General features: G+C 42.6%; 1 protein-coding gene across 3 annotated transcripts in view; it reads right to left on the bottom strand.

Annotated features, from left to right (window-relative positions):
- The window catches only part of LOC134352135 (brain-specific angiogenesis inhibitor 1-associated protein 2-like protein 1), a 143,060-nt gene that overhangs the window by 15,126 nt on the left and 102,512 nt on the right, over nucleotides 1–25,422 (bottom strand). For all 3 annotated transcript variants that reach the window (XM_063059364.1, XM_063059363.1, XM_063059365.1), the window contains one exon: nucleotides 12,157–12,331. In XM_063059364.1, the coding sequence (XP_062915434.1) occupies nucleotides 12,157–12,331 (175 nt within the window). The remainder of the gene's footprint in view (nucleotides 1–12,156; nucleotides 12,332–25,422) is intronic.

Here is a 25,422-nt window from a genome sequence, read left to right as displayed (position 1 = left end):
AATAACTCTCGTAGAACACTATGATACAGCAGCAAATGATTTCAAATGATGAAAACACAGAATTTAATGCTTCGGGACAGGAGCAAATGAGTACCTCACTCATATTGCATGTCTTCTATATTAAACATTAACTAGTAGCTTTATTAAATTGAAGAAATTGGCTCTTTTCAGATAGAATCGCCTGTTCGTGTCACATGAATCATCTGTGGAGCTGCAAGCAAGCTGTGCTGCCAAGCACTTCATTCAATGGCAATAAATCCTTAATAGATTGATAAAGCAATTACAGACAAAGGACGCCAAGACACCAAGTTCCCAGCCTAATTTATCACTAACACTGAATGCACTGATTTCAGCTTTTACACATTGGCTTTTAACAACTTCACAAGTATTGATTATGTTACTGTTTTGATCAAAGTTGAATTTGTAGTTATTATCAATGCATCTGAAAACAATGCAGGGGAGTACCCACTTCTAAAGATGGTTCACAGGTGTACAGCAAGGCTTGTAAATGTTTTAAAATATCCACATTTAAATTTTTCTAAAACTGTATGCTCAGGAAAAGTAATGCCACTGCTCTTGGGGATCATACTATTTTTGACAATGTTACCAAAAGGCATTTCTCGGTCATACACAGTACAAAGTTACTACACCTTTTCCTCAAACCTGTCTCTGCTTAAGCCTCAACAATGTTTCAGTGTGAAATTCTAAATTTCTTAGATTTTCTTCCTTATGACACAAGGAAATTTGGCCATTGCACTTCAGAACCAACTAATCCTCATTATTTATTCATTACAACACTGAAAACATGAGCAGAATTTTATCATATCACATGCTACAATATTTATACGGCTAACAACATAAGGCAAGCTGTGCAAATCAATTGAGATTTTTCACTGAAGTACACTTTTGTCGATACTTTTTCTTAAATAAAATCAGAAGATAGCTCTACCCCCATTTTCCCTGGTCCTAAAATGAACATGCATCAAGGACCCCCACCACCCAGGCCATGCTCTCTTCTCATTGCTACCATCGGGAAGTAGATACTGGAGCCTTAGGACCCACACCACCAGGTTCAGGTACTATTATTACCCTACAGCTACCAGGCTTCTGAACCAGCATGGGCAACTTCACTCACCTCAACACTGAATCTACACTACAATCTCCCCCCCCCCCACCCCCCAAAGACTCTGCAACTCGTGTTCTCGGTATTACTTTTTTTTGTGATTTTATGTATTTGTACAGTTTGTCTTGATTTGCATTTGGTTGTTTGCGTGTAGTTTTCCCATTGATCCTATTGTATTTCTTTGTATCTACTGTGAATGCCCACAAGAAAATTAGTCTCCTACATATTTTGATAATACAGTAAATTTACTTTGATCTTTGAACTTTATCATATAGATTTACAGCTCATTTATGTTTTATCTGTAACGGATAAGAATAAGAAACTGAACAGTTTTCAAAATACTACTTAATAATTTAAATTCCAAAGGTGGTCATTCTCTCCCCTCAGTTCTAAATTCATTCATTATACACTGTTGCTTTTCAGTAACCATTTCTTCACCCATTCTTAATTTTGCCTTTTTCTATAGTTATATCTAGTAACAATGATTATCCATCTCACTTCAAATTGGAGTTTTAAGTCTGCACCTTGTTAATGGAGAAACTGTTTTGTAAACTCCCTCCCCCTCCCCCCTCTGATACCAGCTCTCATCCGTGCCGGGTCTTTACCATTCCCTCCGACCATCAACTCTGAGGCACAGTGCTCTGTCCTCAGTAAGGGCCTCACCTTTGTCCCCCTTTGCCCACACCTCAGTGAGTTCCGCGTTCGCCATGTCGTGGAACTCTTGTTCCGACGGCTCCGTCTCCGAGCCTACTTCTTCGGCAAGGACTCTCCCACGCCCAACGATGACCCCTTCTCCCGTCTTCAACCCTCCTCCCCTTCATGGACACCCCGCTCTGGTCTTCTGCCTGCTCTGGATCTCTTTATTGCTAACATCAACCGTCTCGACTTCACCGCATCTTGTTCCCATTCCAACCTCACTCCTTCCAAACGCTCTGCTCTCCACTCCCTCCACACTAATCCTAACCTTACTATAAAACCCGCCAATAAGGGGGGTGCTGTTGTAGTTTGGCGTATTGACCTCTACCTTGCCGAGGCACAGCGACAACTCGCGGATACCTCCTCTTATTTACCCCTCGATTGAGACCCCACTCAGGAGCCTCAGGCCATTGCCTCTCACACCATCACTGACTTTATCCGCTCAGGGGATCTCCCATCCACTGCTACCAACCTTATAGTTCCCACACCCCGCACTTCCCGTTTCTACCTCCTACCCAAGATCCACAAACCTGCCTGTCCTGGCAGACCTATTGTCTCAGCTTGCTCCTGCCCTACCGAACTCGTTTCTGCATACCTCGACATGGTTTTATCCCCCCTTGTTCAATCCCTTCCTACCTATGTTCGTGATACTTCTCACGCTCTGAAACTTTTCGATAATTTTAAGTTCCCTGGCCCTCACTGCTTTATTTTCACCATGGATGTCCAGTCCCTATATACTTCCATCCCCCATCAGGAAGGTCTCAAAGCTCTCTGCTTCTCTTTGGATTCTAGACCTAACCATTTCCCCTCTACCACCACTCTGCTCCATCTAGCGGAATTAGTCCTTGCTCTTCATAATTTCTCCTTTGGCTCCTCCCACTTCCTCCAAACTAAAGGTGTAGCTACGGGCACCCATATGGGACCCCTATGCCTGCCTTTTTGTTGGGTTTGTGGAACAATCTATGTTCCACACCTATTCTGGTATCTGTCCCCTACTTTTCCTTCGCTACATCGACGACTGCATTGGCGCTGCTTCCTGCACGCGTGTTGACTTCATTAAAACCCACCAATAAGGGGGGTGCTGTTGTAGTCTGGCGTATTGACCTTACCATGTTGACTTCATTAACTTTGCCTCCAACTTTCACCCTGCCCTCAAGTTTACCTGGGCTATTTCTGGAGACAGCTTATCTACTGATGTCTACTATAAAGCCTACTGACTCTCACGGCTATCTGGACTATTCCTCTTCTCACCCTGTCTCTTGCAAAAATGCCATCCCCTTCTTGCAATTCCTCTGTCTCCACCGCATCTGCTCTCAGGATGAGGCTTTTCATTCCAGGACGAGGGAGATGTCCTCCTTTTTTAAAGAAAGCGGCTTCCCTTCCTCCACCATCAACTCTGCTCTCAAACGCATCTCCCCCATTTCACGCACATCTGCTCTCACTCCATCCTTCCGCCACCCCACTAGGAATAGGGTTCCCCTTGTCCTCACCTACCACCCCACCAACCTCCGGGTCCAACATACTATTCTCCGTAACTTCCGCCACCTCCAACGGGATCCCACCACTAAGAACACCCTTCCCTCCTCCCCTCTCTCTGCTTTCCGCAGGGATTGCTCTCTACTCAACTCCCTTGTCTACTTGTCCCCCCCATCCCTCCCCACTGATCTCCCTCCTGGTACTTATCCTTGTAAGCGGAACAAGTGCTACACATGCCCTTACACTTCCTCCCTCACCACCATTCAGGGCCCCAGACAGTCCTTCCAGGTGAGGCGACACTTCACCTGAGTCGGCTGGGGTGATATGCTGCGTCCGGTGCTCCCGATGTGGCCTTCTATACATTGGCAAGACCCGACGCAGACTGGGAGATCATTTTGCTGAACACCTACGCTTTGTCCACCAGAGAATGTAGGATCTCCCAGTGGCCACACATTTTAATTCCACGTCCCATTCCCATTCTGACATGTCTATCCACGGCCTCCTCTACTGTAAAGATGAAGCCACACTCAGGTTGGAGGACCACCTTATATTCCATCTGGGTAGCCTCCAACCTGATGGCATGAACATTGACTTCTCAAACTTCCTCTAATACCCCACCTCCCCCTCGTACCCCATCCGTTATTCTTTTTCTCTCTCTCCTTTTTCTCCCTTTGTCCCTCTCACTATACCCCTTGCCTATCCTCTGGGTTTTCCACCCCCACCCCCACTTTTCTTTCTCCCTAGGCCTCCTGTCCCATGATCCTCTAATATCCCTTTTGCCAATCAACTGTCCAGCTCTTGGCTCCATCCCTCCCCCTCCTGTCTTCTCCTATCATTTCGGATCTCCCCCTCCCCCTCCCACTTTCAAATCTCTTACTATCTCTTCTTTCACTTAGTCCTGATGAAGGGTCTCGGCCCGAAATGTCGACTTTACCTCTTCCTAGAGATGCTGCCTGGCCTGCTGCGTTCACCAGCAACTTGTGTGTGTTGTTTGTAGACTATGCTGATTGTAAATATGCAAGATTTTATGACCACTGGTCTATTGACGTTCTAAACAGGAATGCTCAAAAAACTCAGGAGCTTTGGGTTTTATCAGAACATTCGAAATGGTGGGAGAGTCTAGGACCAAATAATACAACCTCAGAATAGCACGGAGATGAAGAGGAAATTCTTTTGCTAGAGAACAGTGAATCTGTGGAATTCACTGCCAGGCAGGTGTGGAGAGCAAGTCTTTACATATATTTAAGGCAGAGGTTGATAGATTCTTGATTAGTCAGGGAATGAAGGGATACGGGGAAGAGGCAGGAGATTGGGGTTGAGAGGAAAATTGGATCAGCCATGATGAAATGGTGGAGTAGACTCGATGGGCCAAATGGCCTAATTCTGCACCTATATCTTAGAATCTTATAGTACTGTTGCTGTCAGCCATTGTATTTTGGCTTGCTGGTTTTGTGAACTTGCATTTAATCCATAAATATTTTGGTTTTCTATTCTGCTATCTCAGCTTTGACTCTTTGTCTCCTCAAGACTGAGAGACACAAATGTCTCGGGCAGTTGTTTCGATTCATTGCTGATTTATCTAATTACCAGTCATAGTCATAGAACACCACAGTACAGAAATAGGCCCTTTGGCCCATTTAGTCCATGCTGAACCATCATTCTGCCTAGTCTCATTGACCTGAGCCCAGACCATACCCTCCCATTCATGTGCCCATCCAAATCTCTCTTAAATGTTGAAATTGGACACACATCCACCATTTGTACAAGCAGCTCATTCTACACTCCCACTACCCTCTGTGAAGTTTCCCCTCATGTTCCCCTTAAAACATTTCACCTTTCACTTAACCCATGACCGTTAGTCTCACCCAACCTCAGTGGAAAAGCTTGTTTGCATTAACCCTATCCATACCCCCTATAATTTTATATACCTCCATCAAATCTCCACTCAATCTTCGACATGCTAGGGAATTAGATCCTAACCTCTTCAATCTTTCCCTATAACTCAGGTCCTCCAGACCTGGCAACATCCTTGTTAATTTTCTCTGTACTCTTTCAATCTTATTGACATCTTTCCTGTAGGTAGGTGACCAGAGCGGCACACAATACTCCAAATTAGGCCTCAGCAACATCTCATACAACTTCAACATAAAACCAAACTCCTGTACTCAATGCATTGATTTATGAAGGCCAATGTGCCAACAGCTTTCTTTACAATCCTATTTATCTGTGACACCACTTTGAAGAAATAATGGATCTGTATTTCCAGATCCCGCTGTTCTACCACACACCTCGGTGCCCTACCACTCACTGTGCAAGACCTACCCTGGTTGGCTCTCCCAAAGTGTAACACCTCACACTTGTCTGCATTAAACTCCATATGCTATTTTAGCCCGTTTTTCCAGCTGGTCCAGATGCCTCTGCAAGCTTTGATAGTCTTTCCCGCTGCCCAGTACACCTCCCACCCAATTATGATGCCATCCACAAATTCACTGCTCCAATTTACTACATTATCATCCAGATTGTTGATAGAGATGACAAACAACAGACTCAGCCCCAATACCACTGGTACATCACTGATCACCAGCCTCCAGTCACCGAGGAATTCATCGACAACCAGTCTCTGGCTTTTTCCGCAAAGCCGATGTTTAATCCAAATTACCACCTCAACTTGAATGCCAAGCAACTGAACCTTCTTGACCAACATCCCATTCGGGACCTTGTCAAATGCCTTGCTGAAGTCCATGTAGACAACATCTACTGACTTGCTGTCATCAACTTTCCTGGTAACTTCCTCAAAAAACTCTTTGGTCAGAACTGATTTACCACACAGAAAGCCATGTTGATTAATCAGTCCCTGGCTATCAAATACTTGTACATCCAGTCCCTTAGAATACCTTCCAACAATTTTCCTTTTGTTCAGGTCAGGCTCACTGGCGTGCAATTTCCTTAGAGCCTTTGTTAAACAATGGAACACATTAGCTATCCTCCAAACCTACAGCACCTTGCCTGTGGCTAAGGATGTTTAAAATATTCTAGGGCACCTGCAGTTTCTGAACTAGCCTCCCACAAGGTCTGTGGGAATATCTCATCAGGTCCAAGGGATTTATCCACCCAAGTTTGCCTCATGACAGCAAACACCTCCTCCTCTGTAATCTGTATAGGGTCTATGACCTTGCTGAAAACAACCTGTCCCAATCCACACTTGTGAGATCCTTTCTGATACATCAAAATTAGCCTTTCTCCAGTTTAGAATCTCAATCTGAGGACCATAAGACATAGGAGAATTAGGCCATTCAGCCCAATGAGTCCGCTCTGCCATTCCATCATGGCTGATCCAGGATCCCACTCAACCCCATACACCTGCCTTCTCACCATACCCTCTGATGCCCTGGCCAATCAGGAAACTATCAACGTTTGCCTTAAATATACGCACAGACTTTGCCTCTACCGCAGTCTGTGGCAGGGCATTCCCCAGTTTCAATACTCTGGCTAAAAAATTCCTCCTTACCTCTGTTCTAAAGGGCCACCCCTCAATTTTGAGGCTATGCCTTTTAGTTCTAGATACCCTCTACCATAGGAAACATCCTCTCCACATCCACTGTATCTAGTCCTTTCAATATTCGGTAGGTTTCAATGAGATCCCCCACATTCTTCTAAATTCCAGTGAGTACAGGCCCAAAGCTGCCAAATGCTCCTCATATGTTAATCTCTTCATTCCCAGAATCATCCTTGTGAACCTCCTCTGAACTCTCTCCAAACCTATCCTTTTCCATAATTACCTTGAAACTAATGGCCTTGTAATCATTAGATGCCAAATGTTCCAGTACACAAACTTCTGCCACCTGCCCTGTCTCATTCCCCAACAGTAGACCTTGTATCAGATTCTCTCTAGTTGGGACTGATTAAGGAAGCTTTCCTGAACACATTTTACAAACTCCTTTCCATCCAGCCCTTTCTGGCAGTATGGGAGTCCGAGTCAACATTTGGAAAGTTAAAATCCCCTACTAATCACAATTTTATGGGTTTTTTTCCCTCCTCCCAACAGTCTGCAATCTCTCTACAAATTTGCTCCTCTAAATCTCGAGCTCTGTTGGGTTTTCTATAATATAATACCTTGAACATGGTCACACCTTTATCATTCCTCAGTTAAACAATAAAGCCTCACTAGACGAGTTCTCCAGTCTGTCCTGACTAAGCACTGCGCCACATTTTCCCTGACTAGTAATGGCATCCCTCTCCTTTAATGCATTCCGTCCCATCACATCTAAAACAATGGCACCCTGGAACATTTAGCTGTCAATCCCACCCCTCCTGCAACCAAGTCTCACTAATAGCTACAATGTTCCATGTGCTGATCCATGCCCAAAAGCTCATCCGCCTTTCCTAAGATGCTCCTTGCATTGAAACATACACAGCTCAGAACATTAGTCCCTCCATGCTTGACCTTTTGATTCATCACTTTGTAGATTGGTTTTACAACATCTTTCTCCAATATCTGGTCTGGCGCCCTGGTTCTCATCTCCCTGCAACTCTAAACTATTTCGCCCCCAACCCCTTCCCTCTGTACAGCGCTAGCACACTTTCTCACTAGGATTTTAGTCCCTGTCAAGTTCAAGTGCAAACCGTTCCTTCTGTACAGGTTCCATCTTCCCTGGAAAAGAGCCCAGTGATCCACAAATTTGAAGCCCCCTCTCTCTGCACCAGCTCCTTCGCCACTTGGGTAGCAATCCTAAGATCACAACCCTGGAGGTCCTGTCCTTTAACTTAGCACCCAACTCCCTGAACTCACTTTGTAGGATCTTGTCACTCATCTTATTCACATCATTGCTACCAACATGGATCATGACTTATGGCTGCTCACCATCCCACTTAAAGTGAACTCGATCTGGGATGTCCCTGACCCTAGCACCCAGGAGGCAACAAACTACCTGGAAATCTCTTTCTTGCCCACAGAACCCCCTTTCACTCCCTTTAATGAATCCACTATCACCACAGCTCACCTCTTCTCTCCCCTTCCCTCCTGAGCCAAATAGCCAGTTACTGTGGCTTTCCTCTGCTTGGTCATCTACCCCAACAGCATACCTGTTGTTGAGGGGAACTGCCACAGGGGTACTCTGCACAGGCTGCCTATTCCCTTTTCCCCTCCAGACAATGACCCAGTTACCTGTGTCGTGCACCTTGGCTATAACTACCTCCCCGTCTATCTACCCCTTAGCCTCTCGAATGATCTGGAGTTCATCCAGTTCCAGCTCTAACTTCTTAACATGGTCTGTTAGGAGCTGCAGCTGGATTCACTTCTTGCAGGTGTAGTCGTCAGGGACACCGGAGGTCTCCCAACCTTACCACATACTGGCACCTGCCTTAACTTTGTTTCTTCTTTTTTAGTGTGTTGTATTTAACATCTTACATGCTGTTTGACAGAAAATGGTCAAAGACACATTTGGAATGAATTGGTGGCAATGATAATGTGGTACTTGGTAACCTCTCATTTTAATAAGAAATTCTTTACTTAAGAATTTCCCTTCCTCCAGATTGATTCTATTTATATAAAATAAAGAGAAACAGTTGAAATTTCTAATTTGATGGTATTTTGATGATTCACTATTTATAGTGAATCATCACCTGCTGCCTCAAGTTATAAGAACATATAGATTAAAGTCCTTATAAAGAACTCAAATGCCACAGATTTCACATTGTTTAGTGTGCCCTTTAAAGCACCTCAAAGAAAGGCATGCAGTAAAGCAACATTGTCCAGGAACAGGTCTGCCAACCCTCTGTGCAAGTGCATTCTGACCTAAAGGAAGTGGAAAAAAATACAACTTAATCCTTTTGGCCGCAAGACTCAATCAGATAAGAATTCAGCCATATTAACTCATGAGAATTAATAGAAAATTATGTTTCTTTAACATAATGCTAAGTAAAATTATTCCCCGTTGGTTCTCACAAATTAATGTGGCTGAGTTTTCATGTGATTCCAAGTCTTGAATTGAAAAGACTTAATTTTGTTTCCCCCGCCCCCTTCAAGTCAACAAGATTGCTAGTTTGATACATTGGTCTTAGATCACAAATATTCACAAGGGGCAGAATAACAAGGTCTAAGTGACTACAAATACACTAGTGACATTACTGAACAAGACATGGGCTGGATGGGCTAAGTGGCCCAATTCTACTCTGATTTTCTTATGCTCTGCATCCACATTTGCACCAGCACTACTCCGGTGGAAATAATCCCAGTGATAGAGTCAGAGGAATACAGCAGAAAAACGGGCCTTTCACCCGGCTGGACTACATTGACCACAGCATCCTCCTTGCTAGACCCAATTGCCAACATTTGGCTACTCTTCTGCCCAAATGCCTCCTAAATGTTGCAATTGTACCTACCTCAACCACTGGTTCATTCCAGATACTCACCACCCTCTGCGTAAAGAAGTTACCCTTCAGGTCTCTTAAATCTCTCCCATCTTACCTTGTACCTGTACCCTCCAGTTTTGGACTCCCCATCCCCAGGGAAAAGACATGACCTCATCAATACCACTCATGATTTTATAAACATCTATGAGGTCACTCCTCTGCTCAAAGGAATACAGATTCAGCATGGTGAACATCTTTCTACAACTCAGACCCTCTAGTCCAGTTAGTATCCTCGTAAATCTCTTCTGGACTCTCTCCAGCTTGACATCGGCTTTCCTACAACAGGGTGACGAAAAATGTGTACAATACTGAACGAGGTCTTACCAACGACTTGAAGCTACAACACGAAGTTCCTATTCCTAAACTGGATGCCCTGATTGAAGGCCAGCATGCTAAGCACTTTCTATCCTGTCTACTTGTGCAGCCACTTTCAGCAAACTGTGCCACATACTCCCATGTCTCTCTGGTTCACAACCCTCATCTGTGCCCTGCCATTCACTGTACGATGTCCAGAAATGCATCATCTCTCACTTATTTACATTAAAATCCTTTTGCCATTCCTCAGGCCATCTTATTTACTGATAAAGATCTCTAATTCATTGTAACTTGCTTCACCATCAACAAGATTCCCTAATTTAGTATCCACAAACTAGCTAATCAAGACATGTACATTTATATTCAAACCATCCACATACTGAATAACAGAAGGTTTCATAACTGACCCTGGGACACCCAATGTCACAAGCTTCTAATTGGAGAATCAATCTTCAACGATCACATCAACCTTTGCTTCCTAATATTGAGCCATTTCTGAATACACTTCTCTAGCACCCCAAAATCCCATGTTACCTGACCTTACAGATCACCTTGTTATTCCAGACATTGTCAAAGGCCTTACTAAAGTCCACAGAGACTACATTCACTGCACACCAGAGATCTGCAGATCTTTTTGTACAAAATAGGTATCACAGATGGTGGTAACTAACTGATGGGAGGGTTAAAAGCAATTCCTCATTAACTGGTGCCTGGTTGGAACGCAACATTTTTTTTGACATGGACTGTTTTGAAGTTCGTGAAATTGATTTTATTTCTGTTACACTTGGGAACTATGTGCTGTGCTAAGGCTGTTAGGAGCTTCCTTATATGCTATACGGTTAACTCAAACCTTGGCTCATAAGGACACAAATAGAAGTCCATTTGACAACTCTTGCCTGCTCTGCCAAATAACAGCTCATCTTTTACTTCAGTGCCAGTTTACGGTAGTGACCCAATATATCTAATGATGAAGGGTCTTGGTCTGAAACATCGACTATTTATTCCTCCACAGATGCTGCCTGACCTGCCGAGTTCCTGCAGCATTTTGTGTGTTGCTTTGGATTTCCAGTACCTGCAGAATCTCTTGTGTCTGTGCCTATGTTATCTAAGTTGCTACAGGTTTGTCTTCAATATATTCAGTATCCACAATCCTCAAGTATCATCAACATTCCAAAGATTCACTAGCTGCCAGATAAAGAACTTTCTCACATGCATGCTGAATAGCTGACTCCTCATGTTCAGAGTGATACTGGCTCTAGGGATCCTAGACAAGAGGAAACAGCAACTTCACACTTGGCTTTCTACCTTTAATAAAATCATCTCTCATTGTTCTAAAGTCAAGAACATTTAACTCAATTAATTTGATCCCTCCTCTAATAACAAACTACTTGTCTAAGAAATCAATCTGGTGAACTCTACTCCATTCTATCTCAAGTATGTCCTTCCTTGGGTAGAGAGACAAGACTCATCTACAATATTCAACATATCATTTTACTTGGGTTCAGTATAAACTACTCATCCTCTTGGAATTGGTCTTTCCAATTAATTGCATTCCTGCAAGTTAACTTGTAGCAACTCATGCTCAAGCACACTCAAGTCAATAGGTTTATTCTGGAAAGTCAATAACTCATATACATTTACTGTTTATTCATCATACCTTACAATGAGAAATATATTGAAAGAGTGGAAGTCTAACTCTAACCCAAATACAAGACTTGAGGTGGGAGCACCATCATTGAGACAAAACAATAAATTTACCTCCCTTTGTAAAACATAACAGCACAGTATATGCCTTTCAACCCACCATGTGGTGCCAGTTCTTTATCCTACTCCAAGTTTAATCTCACTCATATAGCCCTGTTTTTCTTTCATCCATATGCCTATCTAAGAGTCTCTTAAATGTCCTTAATATATCTGCCTCTACCACCACCCTGCAGTGTGTTCCACTACTCTAAAATACCTACCTCTGACATCCCCCAAATCTCCTGCTGTGGACAGTAAATTATCTAGTTTTGCTTGCTGCTCAACTAAAACACATACATATAAAAATAAATAACACCAGTCCTAGAAACAAGAACATCCTGCTGCAGAAATCATTGGCACTTAAACAACATTGGCCTCTGATAGGTACTTACTGAGTTTGTATTGTCTGGCTGAGGTAGAATTCCTCTGGTTGGGGCACCACTGTAAGAATGGAATGTTGTTTCCTTGTGATGTCTAACTGGCATCGATTCATAATCTGGAGGAGGTAGGGCAACGTTTGACCTCTCTGCAAGATTCAGGATGCTCATACTCCGTGCAGGAGCTGTGCTAAACCAAAGACAATTAAAGAAAATTACAAGGTGCTTATTTCCATTATCACAGATGCACAACACTAAAAAAAATACTTCAACTACAAAATCTTAAATCATGCAGTCAACTTCTAATTTACTAATGCTGCAATAGCCCAGCACGAGGGAAGCTAGACTGGAAGATGAACTTCTAATTCAACTCAGGCTCAACTTTTTCTTCTTGATTCTGCCAGTAGTTTTTTGTCTGTTATTATCTATAAATTCTAGTTGATAAACATATTGGTCAGACTAAAACTTGTCTGAACCAATTGTGATTCAGTTCATCTTTAGCTGCCGTGCAGAACACTGGAGTAATTTAAATGGAATGTTGTTTTTCCTAATTAAATTGCTTCAAAACCTTTCAATGTAATTCTGTTCAGCAGCCAGCATAATTATTGTGCATTGTGAAAGTAACCAGGTACACAGAGATTCATTGTGTATGCAAAGAGGATAAAGACTTTAAAGACTAAACATATTTGGACCACTTCAATTAACAAAATTAAGAAAAAAAAATAGATAGCACACCAACCCAGAGAATGTCGTAGTTTTGCTTCAACACAACACACTCATTTCTGACTGTCAAATTAATAAAGCAGATTAACGCTCTGTATTAGTTCCCGAGAGTGAATGCACAAATTGCCGGGGGGGGGGGGCTGTTAGGGAAAGACAAATTATTAATACAGTAACAGAAGAAAGCAGTTCAAAAAGAGAAAGCAATTGCCTTTTCCTTGTTAGAAGTTCCTGATAACCCTTCACCTTTTTGCCTTTTCAAATAGTTTCATTAGTGACTTTCTAAAGTAATAACTCCCTCCCTTTATATCAGAACAATCTCCCTTTTCTGCATGAGCTTGGGCTGCATTACTTGTGTAGAAGCTGTAACACTTATGAAACGTGTGGTGATTGCCCTTTTGAAATGTAGGGTGAGGTAATGGTGTTAGGACTCCACCGTATTTAGCTGCTGAGATAGATTGCTTGATCACAGAGTCTGTGCTTGAGAACTGTTTCTAATGTTGAGCACAGCTGTGTTTGAGAAAACTTCCATTTTATTTAGAGTTACAAAATAAATGATTCACACAATTGGCTGATTTCTCAGAAAAATTGGCAAATTAAAGGAATTGCTATGCTATATATACAGCCTGCTACATCAGAGAAACCTGCAACTTCATTGCCAAAAAACACAAATTAAATCTTTCTTGAAGGTTGATGAGAAGTTTGTTGTGCAGCTTTCAAATATTACACAGAGGTCCATCTGAAACCAGTTCAATATCATTAAATGGGAAAAATCTAGATCTAAGAGGATTTCAAAGTTATTGGAAATCAAGTGATCATGGACACATCTTAAACATGTGGTACTCTTCTCCTTTCTGCAGGCCCAGAATTTTCAATCCTTTAATTATAGATTGAAACTGCTTTTTCACCCATGAGGCCAAATAAGGTTATCTGATAATTTCCAACATTTCCATGAAATTATAAAGCTATCAAAGTGCAGCACCATGTGTATTGATAATTAAAGCCAAAAGAAACAGGCAAGCCTGGGTCCAGTTTAAAATCAAACTGGGGAAGCATCTAGATTTTTACACTCTAAAGAAGCATTTTTAAAACCATGCCCTCATTAACTAGTACAAATTGTAATATCTGATATTTGTCTTTCTAGGAGATTAAAACTGAAGACAGCTCAATATGTCCTTGACATGATTACTATACCATCTCAATCAAGCACAACTACCATGGCTTACTACTTTGGTTTGTGCTGTAATTTTCAAACCAAAACTCTGGGATTTACTTCCATTTTGTCCATCAAATAAAATAAATATCTTTGCACAACTTAGCAGCAGTTTCCTTTGGATAGCTGACCCTAGATCCTTTGCCGGAGTAGAAGGCAAAGGCAGCAGCAGTGTAAATTGAACTTTGACCAGCAACTGATCCAGATGCTTAAAGTTTGAGAGGAGGGGGATTTCACTCAGGTCTACTGCCCGAATAGAAAAAGGCAGCAGCGGATCGTGCCAGCATAATTGAGCTCTGACTAGTGATCAATCTGCATTTGGGATTGATTAGCAAGAGTACATTAAAGGAAGGCAGGGGCAAGTGCAGCAGCGGTTGTCTGAGTGGACAGAGTCAAGAGTAGTGATCTTGAGGCTTTAGCTCTTCGAGGCTTCAGTTGGAGAAAGAAAAGAAAAGCTCTAAGTTTTATTTCCTTCCCTTCTTTATATCTGCTCATTTAGGGTAGTAGAGATGCCAGACAGGAATGTGCAATGCTCCTCTTGCAGGATATGGGAAGATAGGAAGACCTTCAGTGTCCCTGATGACAACTGTGAAAAGTGCATTCAGCTGCAGCTTCTAACAATCCGTGTTAAGGAGTTGGTGCTGGAACTGGATGAACTCTGGATTATTTGCGAGTCTAAAGGGATTGTAGAGAGGTTAAAAAAAAAGATCTAGTGCTTTCCCAGCTTACATGACGAATAAACTCAGCGGGTTTCCAGCTGGATAAGGGTATAAATTATAACTGACATTCTGATGACAAACCCTGCCAGCGTCATCAGGGATTATGCCTGGGCACGTCTAGTCCAGTGGCATTTATACTGCTGTAGTCAGACCCTCCTGACTGGTTAGTCCTCATCCAATTAGGTTTCTCCTCTCCCACCTTGTTTACAATTGAATTCCTGTTCTTGCTGAGAACAAGACCTTTGTCTTTACCTCTAGTTTTATTTCAATAGCTTCCTTCACCAGGCGGTCCCAAAAGCCTTTGCTGCGGCACAGTAGTTTTGTGCCGGCCAAGTCAAGCACCATTGCGAATGCAGTGTTCTGCTACCGCCGATTTCTCTGGGTAACCCAAATACATACACCTCCTGTGCTCCTTAATACGGGTTTCCACCATGTGTCCCAACTGGCCAATATATGCTCCTCCACATTCACAGGGACTCCTGTAAATGCCAGCTGACCTGAGTCCCAGGTAATCTCTGATTTTAGTTTCCTTATGGGTTTGTGGATTGTATTCATCTGATATTTCTTCAGGATCCTGGCGGCCCTTCCAGAAACCATGGAAATGTTTTGATAACAAATAAATCTTTGAAATATAGGGAAGACAGATCATAGTGACAGGTTCCTCTTCATTGTTAGGTTTCCTGGTTTTACCGTCGTCCCTTTTAAGGTGATTTCCTTCACCTTGCAGCCATTCTGTAGGAATGTCATGTATAATCATCTTACTTCCTCAGGGAAACTCTCTGGTTCTGAAATAGTTTTTGCACAGCTAATCAAAGTAGAAAGAACCGCTCTGCATTGGGAGGCATGATGGTCATTGTTATTGTTGAGGTACAAGTCCATGTGAGGTTTCCAACAGACGCCATGTCTGAGGCTACCGTCCAGTTTCTCTAATATTGGAATGTCCAGAAATGGGAGGCAACCATTCTTCATCGTAAATTGAATGTTTCTCGATGTATACTGTTCAGGCGGTCGTGGTACTGTTGAAGTGTCTGGAGTCCACACCACAAAGGTGTCATCGACATATCTGAGGCAGCATTTAGGGTGCAAGGGTGATGAACTCAGAGCCCTCGACTGGAGAACTTGACTAGTGAGGTCTTATGGGTGGAAATGATAAATAAGAAAGGTATGACCATGTTTATGGAGCTATAGAAGACCATAAGACCACAAGATATTGGAGAATTAGGCCATTTGGCCCATTGACTCTGTTCCACCATTTCATTATGGCTCATCCATTTTTCCTCTCAACCCCAATCTCCTGCCTTCTCCCTGTATCCTTTCCTGCCCTGACCAATCAAGAATCTATCAACCTCTGCCTTAAATATACATAAAGGCTTGGCCTCCACAGCTACCTGTGGCAAAGAATTTCATAGATTACCATTACCTGGCTAAAGAAATTCCTCCTCATCTCGATCCTAAGAGAACACCCCTCTATTCTGAGGCTCTGTCACCACAGGAAACATCCTCTCCATATCTACTCTATCAAGGCCTTTCACCATGATAGGTTTCAATGAGGTCTCCCCTCATTCTTCTACATTTTAGTGATTACAGGTGCAAAGTCATCAAATGTTTTTCATATGACAAGCCATTCAATCCTGGAAACATTTTCGTGAGCCTCCTTTGAACCCTCTCCAGTTTCAGCACAGCCTTTCTAAGATAAAAAGTTAAAGTCTGTCCCGAGCCTCGTGGCCCATCAGGCCGGTGCTTATGCCGGTTTCTGTGGCATGAAGTGACTGAGAGTATGAGACTCCACCCCCCCCACCCCCCGGATAGGACACCAGTATATCGCGAGGTTAACCCCCAGCATTTGCCAGTACTCATTTTCAGCTGGGTGGACTGGAGCAGTGTGAGGTTAAGTGCCTTGCTCAAAGACACAACACACTGCCTTTCTAAGGGGCCCAAAACTGCTCACAATACTCCAAGTGAGGCCTCACCAGTGCTTTATAAAGTCTCAACATTACATCCTTGCTTTTATATTCTAGTCCTCTTGAAACAAATTTGCCTTCCTCACCAAACTCTACCTACAAATTAACTTTTAGGGAATCCTACACAAGGACTGCCAAGTCACTTTGCACATCAGATTTTTATATTTTTTCTCCCTTTAAAATATAGTTAACCCTTTCATTTCTATCAAAGTGCATGACCATAGACTTCCCGACACCGTATTCCACCTGCCACTTCTTTGCCCATTCTCCTTATCAAAATCCTTCTTTAGCCTCTCTACTTCCTCAAAGCTATGTGCCCCTCACTCATCTTCATATCATCTGCCAACTTTGCAACAAAGCCATCAATTTCATTAACCAAATTATTGACATATAATGTATAAAGAATCAGTCCCAACAGACCCTGTGGAACACCACTAGTCACTGGCAGTCAACCAGAAAAGGCTCCCTTTATTCCCAGTCTTTGCCTCCCGCCAATCAGACACTGCTTCATCAATACTAGAATTTTTCCTGTAATATCATGGGCTCATGATTTGTTAAGCAGCCTCATGTGCGGCACCTTGTTCAAGGCCTTCTGAAAATCCAAGTACAAAACATCAACCGATTCTCCATTATCTATTCTGCTTGTTATTTCTTCAAAGAATGCCAACAGATTTGTCAGACAAGATCTTTCCTCAAGGGAACCATGCTGATTACAGCCTATTTTATCATGTGCCTCCAAGTACACTGAGACCTCATCCTTAATAATTGACTCCAACATCTTCCCAGCCACTGAGGTCAGACTAATTGGCCTATAATTTCCTTTCTTCTACCTCTCTCCTTTCTTGAAGAGTAGAGTGACATTCGTAATTTTTCAGTCTTTTGGAACCATCCCAGAATCTAGTGATCCTTGAAAGATCAATACTAATGTCTCCACAATCTCTTCAGACACTGCTTTCAAAACCCTGGGCTGTACACTATCTGGTCCTGATAACTTATCTACCTTCAGACCTTTCAGTTTCCCAAGAACCTTCTCCCTCGTTATGGTAACTTCGCACACTTCATGACCCGACACCTAGAATTTCCACCACTCTGTTAGTGCTGTCCACAGTGAAGACCGATGCAAAATACTTATTTATCTGCCATTTCATTGTCCTCCATTGCTACCTCTCTAGCATCATTTTTCAGCGGTCCAATACCCACTCTTGCCTCTCTTTTACACTTTATGTATCTGAAGAAACTACTAGTATCTTCTTTAATATTATAGTCTACCTTACTTTCATATTCTATCTTTACCATTTTAATGCCTTTTTTTTTTTAAGATTGCCCCTGTTGAATTTTAAAAGCTTCCCACTCCTCTAACTTTCCACCAAATTTTGGTCTATTATATGTCCACTCTTTGGCTTTTATGTTGTCTTGACTTCTCGTTAGCAAGATGTGTCATCTTTCATTTGGAATACTTCTTTGAGATGTACATATCCTGCCCCTTCCAAATTGCTTCCAGAAATTCCAGCCATTGCTGCTCTGCTGTCTTACCTGCCAGCGTTCTTTTCCAATCAATTCTGGCCAATTCCTCTTTCATGCCTCTGCAATTCCCTTTACTCCACTGTAATACTGATACATCTGACTTTAGCTTCTTAAAAGTTCAGGGCGAATTTGATATTATGATCACTTGCCCGTAATCGTTCCTTTACCTCAAAGTTCTCAATCAATTGTGGTTCATTGCATAGCACCCAATTAAGAATAGCTGATCCCCTAGTGGGTTCAACCAAAAGCTGCTTAAAATGCCATTTCATCAGCACTCTAGAAATTCCCCCTCTTGGTATCCAGCACCAACCTGATTGTCGCAATCTACCTGCATACTGAAGTCCCCCATGACTATTGTAACATTGCCTTTTTGGTATGCATTTTCTATCTTCCTTTGTAATTTGTAGGCCACATCTTTTCTACTGTTTGGGGACCAATATACAACTTCTATCAGGGTATTTTTACCCTTGCAGTTCCTTAGTTCTATCCACAATGAATCAATACCTTCCAATCTTATATCACCATTCTAATGATTTGTTTTGATTTTTTAAAAATCAACACAGCAACCACCCCTCTGTCTTTCTCCCTGACCTTTCAATGCAATGTGCATCCTTGGATATTAAGCTCCCAGCTACAACTTTCTTTCAGTCATGATTTAGTGATGCCTACACATCATACCTGTCAATCTGCAACTGTGCTGCAAGTTCATCTACCTTATTCTGTATACTGCTTGTCCTGTATTCACCCTTTTCGACTTTGTCCACCTTTTATGTTGCAACACATCCTGTTAACTGCAATTTTGCCCTATCAACAGCCTTTCCTCAATACACCTCACCTGTTTGTAAACCAACCACCACACCTTCAGCACTATTATCCACATTTCCTATGATATTTTTTTGTGTTGAAATACATGCAGCTCAGGAATAGTCACACCATGCTCAACTTTTGATTCCGGACTTTGTCTGTGATCTTACCAACACCTGCCTCCACAAACTCTTCACTAATTTTTCCGGTGCTCTGGTTCCCATCCTCCTGCAATTCCAGTTTAAACCCCACCGTGCAGCATTAACAAGTTTTCCTGCTAGGATGTTAGTCCCCCTCCAGTTCAGGTGCAAACCGTCCCTTCCCTGAAAGAGAGACCAATGACCAAAAGCCTTACGCCCTCGCTTCTACACTAACCCCTTAGCCACACGTCAAACTGCATAGCCTTTCTAGTTCTGGCCTCACTAGCATGTGGCATAGGTAGCAATCCCAAGATTACAACCCTGGAGGTCCTGCTCTTTAATTTAGCATCCAACTTCCTGAACTCCCTATGCAGAACCTTGTCACATGTCCTTGGTACCTACATGGGCCACTTTTGGCTGTTCACCCTCCCACTTAAGAATGATATGGACTTGATCAGAGATATTCCGGACCTGGCACCCAGGGGCAACATACCATCTGGGAATCTCGTTCTCACCCACAAAGCCTCCTGTTTGTTCCCCTAACTAGCAAATCCCCCAACACCACAGCACGCCTCTTCTTCCTCCTTCCTCTGAGTGACAGGCAAGCTCAAGGCCAGAGACCTGACCACTGTGACTTTCCTCTGTTAGGTCATTCCACCCAACCCCCCAAACAGTATCCAAAGTGATATACCGGTTGTTGAGGGGGTGGCCACAGGGGTACTCTGCACTAGCTCCTTAAACCTCTTTCCCCTTCCTGTCACCTAGTGGATTGGGTGCAGAAGTAGAGCGATTGGGGATTTGAGAGTTGCTCTCGGGCTGGTCGTGAATGGCACTGCCGTTCGGATAGTTCTGCAGTACAAGAAGCTCACACACATTTAGACAAGAGTTTTAGTGCTTCCTTTTTTGTCCTAGGGCCTCCCTGCCACCGTGCTACGGGTGAAGCGGAAGCATGGCACCGAGGTTGCTGAGGCCCCGCCTTTGTTTGGCCTCAGGTGGCGGGTGTCTCTGTGTGCCAGGGCCGGGCTTCGGCTCCCTCTGGGCCAGGGAGCGGCCTTTCCAGTGTCCGGGCCTCCAAAAAAGAGTGGGACAGCACCGTCAATGACTTGAGCGTTCACCGGGCCGACCCAGAAGAGCTGGCGCAGCACCGCGAAGCTCGGGTATCCTCCCACATTATCCTTATTAATGAAGTTTTATTTGCTGTCATTTTAATTTTTAATTTTTCGTATTTGTATCAAGTAAACCCATGTAGCAGGGCCTTAAGTTGGCCTAAGGGTGTGATCGATCCTTTCCTTGTGATTCACCCCAGGTCCAGCTGACCAGCTAGTAGCACCTAGTAAGGGTCCCTTGCTGGGGGTTATGAGCGATGACCAATGGCGGACCCAGTAGGAGACTGGTGGAGAAGGCGGAAGAGCTACGACCTTGGAAGACGATAGTTGCTTTGCAAGCAGATGATCTACCAAGAAGAGAGGTGGTGATCTCTTTAAACTCACCCTGCAGAAGGCAAAGGCAAACCACTGCTGTAACCTGCCAAGTCCATGATTTCCCAATATGTCAGTCTCAATAAAGGATCAAAACAACGACATTGACTGAGCCATGAATAACAGTAGTGGAGTTGTATCCGGCAATGGTAGGAATGAGGCTACCAGGGTTGTCATCAAGCGAAAACCTCATGTCAGGATAGCTATGTGGAATATTAGATCTCTTCTTATACGAGGTAAACTAGAAAATGTGGTTATGGAAATGAAAAGACTGAAGATAAACATACTCGGGCTATGTGAAATGAGATGGACAGAGGGAGGGATGGCTCAAAAGGGATGACGGATACCAACTGATCTATTCAGGAGGAAGTGAACGTAAGCATGGAGTTGGAATTTTGGTAGACAAGGAAACAGTGAGAACTATCAAAGGCAGTGTATCCATTAAGGAAAGAGTGATGGATGATTAAAATTTCGGCTAAACTATTTGACATTAACATCATACAGGTCTATATGCCAACCACGGACTATGACGATGATGAAGTTGACATGGACTACGGAGAAGTTGAAAAGCTAATGAAAAAGACTAAAAACAATGAAGTAACTGTGATTCTTGGTGATTTTAATGCCAAAGTTGGCAGCGTAAGAGAAGTTTTGACTGTAGGACCCTTCAGGCTTGGGGTAAGAAATGACCACTGAGAACGACTGGTTGAATTTGCAAAAACTAACAAACTAATGATTGCGAACACCTGGTACAGTCTGCCAAAATGGAAGGGTCTCGGCCTGAAACGTCGACTGCGCCTCTTCCTATAGATGCTGCTTGGCCTGCTGCGTTCACCAGCAACTTTGATGTGTGTTGCTTGAATTTCCAGCATCTGCAGAATTCCTGTTGTTTGGAGATTGTACATGTGGACCAGTCCTGATGGTTCAGTAAAAAACCAAGCTGACTATATTTCAGTACCCAATCGGTTCAGGAATGGAGTGAAGCAGGTGAAAACGTACCCTGGTGCTGACTGTTATACAGATCACAACCCTGTGGTATTGGACATAAGTGTGCGTTTGAAGAAGATGAGAAAGGCCAAACCATCAAATAAGACTTTGATTTACTCATTACGGATGAAGCAAAAAAGATCGAATATTTGGTCGAAACGGAGAATAGATTTTCAGTCTTAGATGACAAGGGTAGCAACATGGCAGTGGAGAACATCTGGGAAGAGTTTAAAACAACAGTGACAGAAGTTGCGGAAAAGACTGTGGGTTTTTGGAAAAAGAGCAAAAGATATAACCCTTGGTTCACCGATGAGTTGAGAAAGTTAATTGAAGAAAGAAGTAAAACATCGGGATAATGAACGATACAAAACCCTACACCACTTGATTCAAAGAAAAATGCAAGGAAGCCAAAGAGAATTGAATGAATAACAATGCAAAGAAATTAAGCAGTATGAACGAAGTTATGATTATAGAGGCCTTCACCAAAAGGTAAAGGATATGACGAAGTTAAAGAGGATCATGCCATCAACTGAGTGTATCGAAGATGGTAATGGTAATCTGTGCTATGTAAAAGAATAGATCATGGACAGATGGGTTGAGTACATCTAGGAATTATTTGAAGATAGCAGGATTGAGGATTTACCAGAATTAAATCAAATGACTAATCAACCTAAAATATTGATGTCAGAGATGGAAAGTGCAATTTGGAGTCTAAAAGTCAAAAAGGCAGCCGGTGAAGATAAGATTTCCACTGAAATTCTGAAATCACTTGGTCCGAAGGGAAAAACAAACCTTTTAGCGATATTAAACAACAGTTATATGACAGGAAATCTTCTAGAGGACTTTCTCAAATTGGTATTTATCGCCTTACCAAAAAAGCCAAGGACAATAAAATGTAATGAACACTGGATGATAAGCATAATGTCTCACTGCATCAAGCTACTGTTGAAAATAGTGTTTGGCAGAATGAAAGGTACAATCAGCAATGAAATTGGAGGAACGCAGTTTGGTTTTCGTAAAGGCTCAGGAACAAGGGAAGGAATATTTGCGATCAGAAACATCATGGAGAGATACATTGAGGCACAAAAGACCATCTACTTATGCTTTATTGACTATGAAAAGGCTTTTGAAAAAGTAAGACACGAGAAAGTAATAGAGGTGCTGAACAAGTACGATCTGGGATGGGAGAATGTGCAGATAAATAAGGAACTTGTATTGGAAACAGAAAGCAGCGGTCAGGGTAGAAAATGAGCTATCACCATGGGGATGTATTAAACGAGGCATAAGGCAAGGCTGTGTTGGATCACCGGATTTGTTCAACCTCTACAGAGAGTGGATTTTTCGGGAATGCGACGATCAGGAGACAGGTATTCCGATCGGAAGCCGGATGGTGGATAACGTCAGGTATGCGAATGACACTGCATTGTTAGCTGACAGCGAATGCGAACTGTAAATTACGCTGAATAAAGTGAATGAGAAAAGTCTTGACTATGGACTTAAAATCAACCCTAAGAAAACAAAATCGATGGTGGTAAGCAAAACAAACACTCAAGACTCATTCATGATGGTATCGTTACAAGTGAATGAACACGACATTGAACAGGTGAGAAAGTTTGAATATCTTGGCAGTTGTCTGACTGATGACGGGAGATGTGAAGTTGAGATCAGAAGGAGAATAGGTATGACTAAGACCCATTTCATGAAGCAAAAAGATCTACTATGCAATCGGAAGGTAGACACCCAAAGTAGAATCCGCTTCCTCGAGTGTTACGTATGGTCAGTGCTGAGGTATGGATCAGAAACCTGGACCCTGAAGAAGGATGACATGAAATGAATTAATGCTTTTGAAATGTGGTGCTATCGACGAATGTTGAAGATCAGCTGGTACAGAAAGTTTCAAATGAGAGGGTTTTGTCCTAAGTTGATAGACCACGGATATTGCTGGAGAAGATTATGAAGTTAAAAGTTGCTTATTGTGGACACGTTATGCAGAGAGATAACATTTTGTCAGACTTGCTATATGGAAAGGTGGAGGGAAAGAACGGAAGAGGAAGGCAAAGAACAACGTGGCTGGATAACATCAAGGATTGGACCAAGCTGGACAAGACTAGGGATGTTGTGGACAAGTGTTGGGACAGAGCGGTGTGGATGGAAATCGTCTGCCAACTGGAAATTCCAGATGCGACCTAACGACAATGTCACCTAGTTTCCTGTGTTCTGCACCTTGGGTGTATATGTCCTATCTATCAACCCCTCAGCCTCCCAAATGATCCAGAGTTCATCCAGCTCCAACTCCGTAACAGATTGTAAGAAGCTACAGCTGGATGCACTTCTCACAGTTGTACAAGGAAAGATTTAATAGATTAGGACTGTAAACTTTAGAACATAGAAGATTGAAAGGAGATTTGATAGAAGTATACAAAATTATGAGGGGTATAGATTAGGTAAGTGCAACCAGGCTTTTTCCCCCACAGAGGTTGGATGGGATTACAACCAAACATTATGGCTTAAAGGTGAAAGGTGAGAAGTTTAAGGGGAACATAAGAGGAAATGTCTTCACTCAGAGGGCTGTGAAAGTGTAGAATGAGTTGCCAGCACAAGTAGTGCATACCATCTTGTTTTCAATGTTTAACAGAAGTTTATATAGGTATGTGGATAGTAGGGATACGGAGGGCTATGGTCTGAGTGCAGTTTGATGGGAGTAGGCAGTTTTAAATGGCAGTAGGTATGGACGAGATGGGTCGACAGGCCTGTTTCTCTGCTGTACTTCTCTATAAGTCTACCCTTCTATATAAAGGAAAACTGACAGCACATGCAGCAGTCAGCTTTTGAAAATGAATATATTCCGGTGTCCCATAATAAAAAGCATATTTTTATGGGCCTAATTGCAACTGACTGATGAATATCAAAAAATATAGTTGATTTACAGATGAGAGGACGGAAAACTAACAGTTACTTTGTATTAGTCATGGAAATTGGCCAGCAGAGATAACAAGAGACTCCAGGAGTGCTGAGGAGGCAAAAAAATAAAAAATAAATAAATACTGGACAGCAAGAGCCTTGCAAAATACAGTGTCACCAAGTCAGGCAACTTGCCCATTGCAGTAGAGGCTTGATATTGTGGGGTCTATGATATTGCACTTTTGGGCAGAACAACACAGATACCCTACTTTCATTACTACAGAGACAAAAAACCATCTGTTGTTATCATAACTGCATCACTGCGTCTCAACTAAATTTCATTTCCCACTGCACAACTTGACATAAGTTTCAGACATGAACCACCAATGCATCCTCTCAAAGAGGTAAAGGAATCAACAGGATTCAGCCAATGATGCTCTTAAACGTTTAGGAGTGAAGATGCACAACTAGTTCCTTTTCATTGGTAAAATAGTACCTTTCCAAATAAACGGACTCAATATATACATCTAAAACTAACTTCAAATTACGTATCAGGTCAATTATTAAAAATCTCTGAAATTTAAGATGAAATGTTATTTAGTTCACTAAACTTTGCTTAACTGACAAGGGTTATTTATAATTAATACAACAGAAGTGGGGAAAAAAAAACAAGAAATATTGGTATCCTGGGCTGTTTCATGCAAAGACTTGGAGCCACAGGTGAGATCTGAGTGAGCTGTCCCAGAATAAGCATGACAAGCCCCTTCACCAAAGGTCACCCCATACACCCCAGCATGTGAAGTCAGCTCTGGTGGATTGGGCAGATGCGATCTA

This window comes from Mobula hypostoma, chromosome 9, assembly GCF_963921235.1.
Source record: "Mobula hypostoma chromosome 9, sMobHyp1.1, whole genome shotgun sequence".
Lineage (NCBI taxonomy): Eukaryota > Metazoa > Chordata > Chondrichthyes > Myliobatiformes > Myliobatidae > Mobula > Mobula hypostoma.
The sequence above is the reverse complement of the archived record's forward strand: the minus strand, read 5'-3'. Positions and strand labels throughout refer to the sequence as shown.